Source organism: Malus domestica, chromosome 02, assembly GCF_042453785.1.
Source record: "Malus domestica chromosome 02, GDT2T_hap1".
Taxonomy (NCBI): Eukaryota; Viridiplantae; Streptophyta; class Magnoliopsida; order Rosales; family Rosaceae; genus Malus; species Malus domestica.
Genome location: NC_091662.1, coordinates 34,950,001 through 34,958,896, shown reverse-complemented (window position 1 = coordinate 34,958,896; position 8,896 = coordinate 34,950,001). Strand labels below are relative to the sequence as shown.

Below are 8,896 nucleotides of genomic sequence, written 5' to 3'. Positions count from 1 at the left end.
TTTTTAACATTAATGTCTTATTTTTCTTTTTGCAAAATCATTAACTCTCTCCTTACAATCTGCATAGAATTAATTGTGCACATCAAATATGCAATAGGGGTATTTTAGGCATCTAAACAATGTAAATATGTAATTAATGAATTCACTTAATGGATCCTAGTCATTGGATTTTTGACACACCCCGACCCGAAATGTCCACCATCATAATGCCAAATACATAGAATTAAGCCAACAATTATCATATTTGATATTAATATGCAATGAATTTTTTTAACATTAATGTCTTATTTTTCTTATTTTTCTTTTTGCAAAATCATTAACTCTCTCCTTACAATCTGCATAGAATTAATTGTGCACATCAAATATGCAATAGGGGTATTTTAGGCATCTAAAAATGTAAAATGTGTAAAGTAATATGTAATTAATGAATTCACTTAGTGGATCCTAGTCATTGGATTTTTGACATACCCGACCCCAGAATGTCCACTAGGACTCCAAATCGAGCTGTGTTGGCCGACACCTGGAAGGTGACGAAGCCATAAAGTGTGATGATGTGTAAAATATGAATAAATTTAAACCTAAACGTGCCTAAGTACACGAGTGTGCGGTGAACGGGTATGGACCCATTTCACACGTGATTACAGAGCATAAGTAAAGTACAGTAAAGTAAAATAAAGATTATACCATCATAGGAAGTCACATGTACTGGGATATGCCAATAATCCTCATCGACACAGAAACTTTGCTACTAGAACCTAGAAGGGCGCAAAACAGAAAACGTGAGTGGGCAAAAACAAAGCTTTTTAAAACCATTTCTCTTTCCAAAAATAATAACCCCTTACCGTAAAACCCGTATAATTTCTCAGAAACTAGCATATGTACATATACAGAAACCATACTCAAAATAGTGATATCCAAATATATACCATGTCAAATACCTCAGCATAATAATTAAGAAAACCAGGTGAAGTAAATCAATGTAAAGTGATATGTCAGCCGGATCCACCTAATGTGGCTTGTACAGCTAAACCTATAGCTCATCAAGCATGCATGCACATGAGTCGGAACCACCTAGTGTGGTCTGTACGACAGGGCTAGGTGTAATAAGTACGATCAAGTGCTACGATCACGTGAAGGATGTGCGATAAATTGTGGGTCACTTATGAGTCAGAACCACCTATTGTGGTTTGTACGACATGGCTGTGCACTAAACTTGGATCCAAGGTGAGCGTGCGGTGCGGTAGGTGAACATCACGTGAATGACTGTGCCCTGGCCATGGGCGGGAGCACTAACACCCGGGTGAAGGTTAATGAGCTCTAAATGCATATATGTATAACCATCATAACGCAACTCACAATCATCAACACATATACTTATACTTGGAACTTACCCGAACGTCCGCAGCGTCAAATACTAACATATATAACTACTAAAGCATATTCTAAATTATAAAGCATTTGACATGGCATCTAAAACGCAAAATCATTTAAATCAATTTTTCTAGGAAAAAACGTAACGTGTATATATATTGAAAACCAAAAGCCCACTCACCTTGAGTCCGCACTATAACTCCCTAGCACAAATATCAAGGCGTCACGAACGATCAGCGCCTAATTGCAGATTCAAGTGTCGGTCAACGTTTAATTTTACGAACTTACATTCCAATTCGGGAAAATCCGTATATATTGTAACATCCCACATCACCCAGGGGAGTGGATCCTGTAAGCTTTATATGTATATTCCTATCTCTACCTAGCACGAGGCATTTTGGAAGCTCACTGGTTTCATGTTCCATCGGAACTCCGAAGTTAAGTGAGTTCGCGCGAGAGCATTCCCATGATGGGTGACCCATTGGGAAGTTCTCGTGTGAGTTCCCAGAAACAAAATTGTGAAGGCATGGTTGGGGCCCAAAACTGACAATATCGTACTACGGCGGAGTTGAGCTGGGGATGTGGTGGGGGATCGGGTTGGGCTGTGACAATTTGGTATCAAGGCCAATCCTTGGCCGGAAGTGTGCCGACGAGGATGTCGGGCCCTAAGGGGGGTGGATTGTAACATCCTACATCACCCAAGGGAGTGGATCATGTAAGCTTTATATGTATATTCTTATCTCTACCTAGCACGAGGCATTTTGGGAGCTCATTGGTTTCAGGTTCTATCAGAACTCCGAAGTTAAGTGAGTTTGCGCGAAAGCATTCCCATGATGGGTGACCCACTGGGAAGTTCTCGTGTGAGTTCCCAGAAACAAAACTGTGAAGGCGTGGTTGAGGCCCAAAACTGACAATATCGTGCTACGGCGGAGTTGAGCCGGGGATGTGGTGGGGGATCGGGCTGGGCTGTGACAATTTGGTATCAGGGCCAATCCTTGGCCGAAAGTGTGCCGACGAGGATGTCGGGCCCCTAAAGGGGGTGGATTGTAACATCCCACATCGCCCAAGGGAGTGGATCATGTAAACCTTATATGTATATTCTCATCTCTACCTAGCACGAGGTTTTTTGGGAGCTCACTGATTTCGGGTTCCATCGGAACTCCGAAATTAAGCGAGTTCGCACGAGAGCATTCCCATGATGGGTGACCCATTGGGAAGTTCTCGTGTGAGTTCTCAGAAACAAAATTGTGAGGGCGTGGTCGAGGCCCAAAGCAGACAATATCGTGCTACGGTGGAGTTGAGCCCGGGATGTGGTGGGGGCTCGGACTAGGCTGTGACAATTTTTTTGAGTAAAAAAATTATGTCGGATTTTATATGAAAAAAAATTAAATTTAAGGGGTTAAAGTCATATTTTAAATTTATTTTTTCTTGCTTTAGAGTTCTCTTGCAAAATTGGTTTGTTGAAGGTTTTGTTCTTAAACTTATATGGATGAGCATATTGTAATTTTTTTTTCGAATCAATAATATCAACTAATTTTATTATCCCAAAAAGAAAAAAGTAATTTAGAAAATTTTCATTTACAAAGGTTCAAACTTCAACCCCTCAAAAGCAGCAAACAAACTCGATACACAACATGTCCAACCAGTTATATCGTCATCTTTCAAATGAAACTCCGCCACGTACCCACCAGACCTGCCAACTTCTGCATCTCTCTTTCATTTGCATGCACATCACCCCCTCTCTCTCCTCCCTCATAGTTCTTCTCACTCTTCTTCCAACCTCCAAAACAAAATCAATCTATAACTAAGAGAGCGAGATCATGAACCCTGAAAGCCTGATAGCTTCAGCGGCCATAAACATAGGGTTGGCTATTTTCATCCTCACCCTTTTCTCCGTCCTCAAGAAACAACCGTCAAATGCCCCTATTTACTATCCTCGCCGCCTCTCTGAATCCAACTGCCAGAGCCACCGCCGCATTCCCGACTTCGATGATAATTACGCCTCGTCACCCGTCGGTTTCCGCCGGTTCCTCCCTTCTGTCACATGGATTTTCCGCGCGTTTCGCGTCTCCGAGGATGAAATCCTCCAATCCAATGGCCTCGACGCTCTTATCATCATTAGGCTCTTCAAATTCGGGTTCGTTAATTATTAAAGTTAAATCTTATATAGAATTGGAATGTATAGCAGATTTGTTTTTCCACTAATAACGTCTAATCTTGTTCACTCATATTGTTCATTGGTTTTTAACAGATAGGTGGCTTTTTTTTCTTCTTGTTTTCAATGCATTTATCTTACAAACGTCTTAACTAAGTTGGCTAAAACGATGTGATTTCTTTCTGCAATCAAATTCGGATCCCTTTCTTTAGTTCAGATAAATTTAGTGTAGGACAAATAAACAATAATTAAATACATAAATTAAGTGAACTCTCAGTTCTGCTTAATTATTCTCACTAGCATTTTCTGCATGTGTAAATGTGAATAAAAAAAGCATTATTTTATAATATTGTGAAAACATAAGTTATTGAAACAAGAGTCAAGGCATTAGTTAACAGAATATGATTCTCTCCCCTCTTGTTTTCCCTCTCCTTCCCTCCCCTTCTATTTGAAAGGTCACGGTTAAGCAACGTTAATATTTTATAACAAGAGAAAGACAAAATAAGAGAATGTGAGAGGAGGGGATTCTCTCCCCTCCTATTCCCATCTCCTTCCCTCCTCTCCCCTAACATATTACTTTTTATCTTATTGTCTCTAAAAAAAAAATCAATGTAAGATGTTGACATGGTTAAACCGTAATCATTCAAATAGGTGGGAAGAGAAGGGGGGAGGGATTAGGAGGGGAGAGATACCAAGAAAAATGCGAAAGAAACTTTCTAAAATTAGTACTCTCCATGGACTTTCGGTTACCTCACAGTTTAACGTCAATTTCCATGCCAAGATTATAAAATATTGTGCAAAAAGTAAGAGGTGTCCCACTTTTAAGAGTCTCCTTCGCATTTCTCATAGTACCAATACATTGAACTATATTGGTGAGTATATAATAGAGTTTGGGGTAGGAGAACTAGAGAAATCAAACCCCTGATAATTTGAGAGTGATTAGGTCCAATATCTCAGATTCTTCTCTGGCATATTTGCATGCGGTTTATTAGGATGTTAGGTTTTTATTCATGCATTCCAGTTCAAAACTCCCTCTTTCATAAATTATTGTAATAGTTTCGAATTCTGCCCTTCTCTTAATAATAGTAAAATTTTTGCAGGAAAAAAAAAAAAATGCTTAGAGCCTCCCTCATTTATTCAATGACTTGGGCCCCGGGGAGGGGGGGGGGGGTTTGCTTTTTGTGGCTTTCATAGGTTTGGTAGAGAAGTTGATGTTGATATATTTCTTTCTTTGCAGTATCAGATTCTTTGTGGTATGCTCCCTTATTGGATTGGTGGTACTTGTTCCAGTAAATTATAATGGCGATGGTCTTGCAGCTAGGAGCGACCATTCCTTGGATTTTTTCTCAATATCTAACATTAGTCCAGGTTCCAACAGGTAAGACTGTCTTAGTTTTGCAGTGGATCAGATTCTTTTATAATTACTTAGGTTACCAAAGTTTTCCAACTTCCACAGGCTTTGGGTGCATTGTTCATGCCTATGGTTTATATCTCTCTATGGCGTATACCTATTGCACAAGGTGAATGTTACACTCTCACAATCCATATTTTCAAGAATTATTAGTTATTGGAATAAAAAATGTTTGCTTCTTGAACTGTAACACTTAGATGAGTCTACATAACAGGTGACTTCCTGCATCGTTTCTTCTTCAGGAATATAAGGAGATTTTGGCTAAAAGGATTCAGCAACTTCTGAACGTTAGGCATCAGCCTAATCAGTTTAATGTTCTGGTTCGGGAAATTCCTTTTTGCAGCGAACACAAGTCTCGTGGGTGTTGTGTTGATGAGTTCTTCTCTAAACATCACCCGTATGCCTATCATTCTTATCAGATATTGTATGATGGGAAAGAATTTAAGGAGTTGTTGGTAAGCCTTGAACATTTTCACATTAGCTCCCTGCCTCAGTCCACTATATTTTTATGTCTTGCAGTCTGTTCCATATATTGAGAATGTGAGATTAGAAATTAAAGAATTATCTTTTTGATAAAAATATTGATACTCTGAATTGTATCATGGGATTGTTTGCGATCTGGTTAAACACATACTAATAAGGATAATGGTTCATATTTTTGATGAGGGTTAATGGTTCTGTGTTTTTATGGTGAAATGTTGAGAGTATAAAAAGGTCGTACCCAGTGCACAAGGCTCCCGCTTTACGCAGGGTCTGAGAGAGGTGAATGTCGGCTAGCCTTACCCCCATTTATGGAGAGGGAATATGATAACACATTTATAGTTATTATGGTTAATTATTCTTCTTTTTCTTACTCTATTATATATTTGATCGTCATTTAATCAAGATAATCTTATGTGTAGAACCAATCAAAATCCATCGAAAAAAAGATAGAGGACTTGAGAAAGCGGTCTGTGGTCAAGAAACATAACCAAACCCCTTTGCTCTTGAATCCATCTCATGAAGATTCTGAGAAATTATCGGTCTATGAGGAAAAGCTTGAAGAACTTCATCACAAGATACACCAGTTACAGTGTGAAGATATGCTCCACGAAAAGGTGATTATGTTAGTGATAGTAGCCTTAATAATACATCGCATAAGGCAGATTCGGAATATGTATGTTCTTTATGCATAGTAATAATTCTTTATCGTTTCATTGCGACTCCATCTTTAGCAAATTCTCTATTTAGTCATTTGTATACCTATCAAATGCACACGCCAATGGCCATTTGGTCTACTGACATGTGTCTCCACTTTGTCTGAAACAAATACTTTTATTTATTTTAATAAACCTACCTGCTTTAAGAAATATGTTCCTTTTGTCTCCACTTTGTCTGAAACACATTGTTATTCCATTAGAAAAAGCGTAGTGTTATTGATTGTCTGTAGATCTTCCCAAACTCATAGTTTATTTTCGCTTAATCATTCACAGTCCATAACCATTTTCTCCCCTACTTTACATAATTGTATACATTTAAATTCTAACTATCAAATAACTTAGCAAACTATACTCCATAAGTATGCAAATAACCTTCCCGAGTCCTTTCATATTTGTAGGAGTTGCCTGTGGCTTTTGTTACATTCAAGTCTCGGTTGGGTGCAGCCCTAGTTGTCCACTCCCAGCAGCACTCAAATCCACTTCTTTGGATCACTGACGATGCTCCAGAACCCAGGGATGTATCATGGAGAAATTTGGCGATCCCAGTCCGACTTTTGCCACTCTGCAATTTTGGAGTTATTGTTGCAGCCTCCCTTCTTACAATTTTCTTTGCTATCCCAGTCACTGCTGTCCAGGGAATTGCCAAATTTGAAAAGTTAAAGAAATGGTTTCCCCCAGCTATGGCTTTACAGTTGATGTAAGATTTTCTTGCCATTCTGTTTGCTTGAATATCATGTTGAATCTTTGACTTGTGGAATATAGGCCTCAATTAGTGCAGCAATCTGACTACTAATTCATAACTTTTGGAACATTAAATTAAACATTGAAAGGACCGGTATAAAGATTCAAATGACAAACAGTTTCAGAAATTAGTGAATTGAATATTCATGGTTCTGAATTCAGAGCTTCTATAAGCAAACTTTGTACTGCTTTGGTTATAGTTTTTATGATTTGACATCTTAGATAATGTTAATATGTACAGACCAGGGTTAAGCTCTGTCATAACAGGGTATATTCCGAGTGCCGTTCTGAATTTGTTTATCTACATTGTTCCATTTGCAATGCTCGGAATGGCTAAACTATCAGGCTGTATCTCAAAGAGCAGGGAGGAGATAAAAGCGTGCAACATGGTTTTTTATTTCCTAGTTGGAAACGTCTTCTTTTGGAGCTTGCTATCGGGCTCTTTAATAGATGAAATTGGCGAATCTTTTACTCATCCAAAAGATATCCCCAGTCACCTTGCTAGAGCTGTCTCTGCTCAAGTGAGTTGGTCTTAATACTTTTGTAATATTCTGTTTACATTTCGTTTTAATTCACGCTCTTCATAATTTCCAAAGCTATTTCAGTGTTGCTTTTTTCTTTTCCTTGTATAAGTTTTAAATAGTTGTGGACTCTTGGATAATTTTCTGTTGTGTTGCATACTTTCTTTTTCTTTATTGTTTTCACCTTATCGTTTTTTAAATAATTCTGAAAATACTGATTTGGTCAATAAAGCTTGATTTCTAATGTTTCAGGCAGATTTCTTCGTGACATATATTTTGACAGATGGGCTGTCGGGGTTTTCTTTGGAGATCCTTCAACCAGGATTACTTTGCTGGGATGCTATAAGGTCCTGTACATATGGCCGTGGAAAAGAGAAGACTCCTTATCTTTATTCATTACCTTACTTCAGAATCATTCCTGTGGTCTCGCTGTCCGTGCTGATTGGTACAGTATATGCAGTTGTGGCACCACTTATGCTCCCATTTTTTATTGGTTACTTCTTGCTCGGCTATGCGGTGTATATAAACCAGGTTAACTTTGCATTTCTTATTCAAGTCATTGTTATTGTTCCTATGAATGTCTGTTCAAGTAAATTCACGGCTTCCACATTCTTTTGGTCCCTTTTGTGGTTGTGCTTTTGTTCTTTCTTCTCCCAATTAACATTCATAAGCTAAACAAAATTAAGGAGAAGCATAGAGATCAAGATTTTCATTTTTTCAAAAAGCGGTTGAGAATAATACGTATATAGGGTGTCAAGTACTTAATATTTTAGAAACATTTTTGCATTTAGATGCAACTTAAAGTTCAGATCCCAGAATGTCCATTGGCTTCGAACTTTTATACACTTCATTTAGTAGCTGCTGAAACCGTTATTTGTTGTAGCTCATAGAAATCAACCAGCGGCAAAAGTTTAAGTTGTTAGGGTATGGGCCAACAATAACCTATCAACCTTAAAGTAGACTTTCTCTGGAATCTGAGGCGAGAAGGGGAACATGGGTCATCAAAACAGGCAGTCCGTCTTGCGCCTTTGGGTTGAGGTCTGCCCCGGGGGTTAGATGCTTGTGTTCAATTATAAAATGTTATAAATTACTAATCAGTATCTCTATCTTTAAAGACAATTGCTAAAATTTATTTTGCACCAGAGCTGAGCATTTTATGCACTTTGATATCAACTGCTTGTGTTATAAACTTCGGCTCTGTTGCAGATTGAAGATGTTTATGAGACTTTTTATGATACGTGTGGACAGTATTGGCCTTACATCAATCATTATATTCTCGTTGCAATCATTCTCATGCAAATCACTATGATTGGTCTTTTTGGACTGAAATCAAAGCCAGCCGCATCCTTTTCCACAATTCCACTTCTAGTGCTGACATTGATGTTTAATGAGTACTGCAAGATGCGTTTTCTTCCTGCATTCCACCTTTTATCTATTCAGGTATATTGCTAAAATTGTTTTTGTATATTTACTGGATTGTGAGGGAAACAACACTTGA

General features: G+C 38.2%; 1 protein-coding gene across 1 annotated transcript in view; it reads left to right on the top strand.

Moving 5' to 3' along the window:
• The first annotated feature begins 3,020 nt into the window (after window positions 1-3,020).
• LOC114822115 (CSC1-like protein At3g54510) overlaps window positions 3,021-8,896 on the top strand; it is an 11,841-nt gene continuing 5,965 nt past the window's right edge. The window contains exons 1-9 of the mRNA XM_029096214.2: window positions 3,021-3,508; window positions 4,764-4,904; window positions 4,983-5,046; window positions 5,180-5,392; window positions 5,840-6,034; window positions 6,535-6,833; window positions 7,119-7,398; window positions 7,651-7,929; window positions 8,605-8,838. Of these exons, the coding sequence (XP_028952047.1) occupies window positions 3,192-3,508; window positions 4,764-4,904; window positions 4,983-5,046; window positions 5,180-5,392; window positions 5,840-6,034; window positions 6,535-6,833; window positions 7,119-7,398; window positions 7,651-7,929; window positions 8,605-8,838 (2,022 nt within the window). The 5' untranslated portion in view covers window positions 3,021-3,191. The remainder of the gene's footprint in view (window positions 3,509-4,763; window positions 4,905-4,982; window positions 5,047-5,179; window positions 5,393-5,839; window positions 6,035-6,534; window positions 6,834-7,118; window positions 7,399-7,650; window positions 7,930-8,604; window positions 8,839-8,896) is intronic.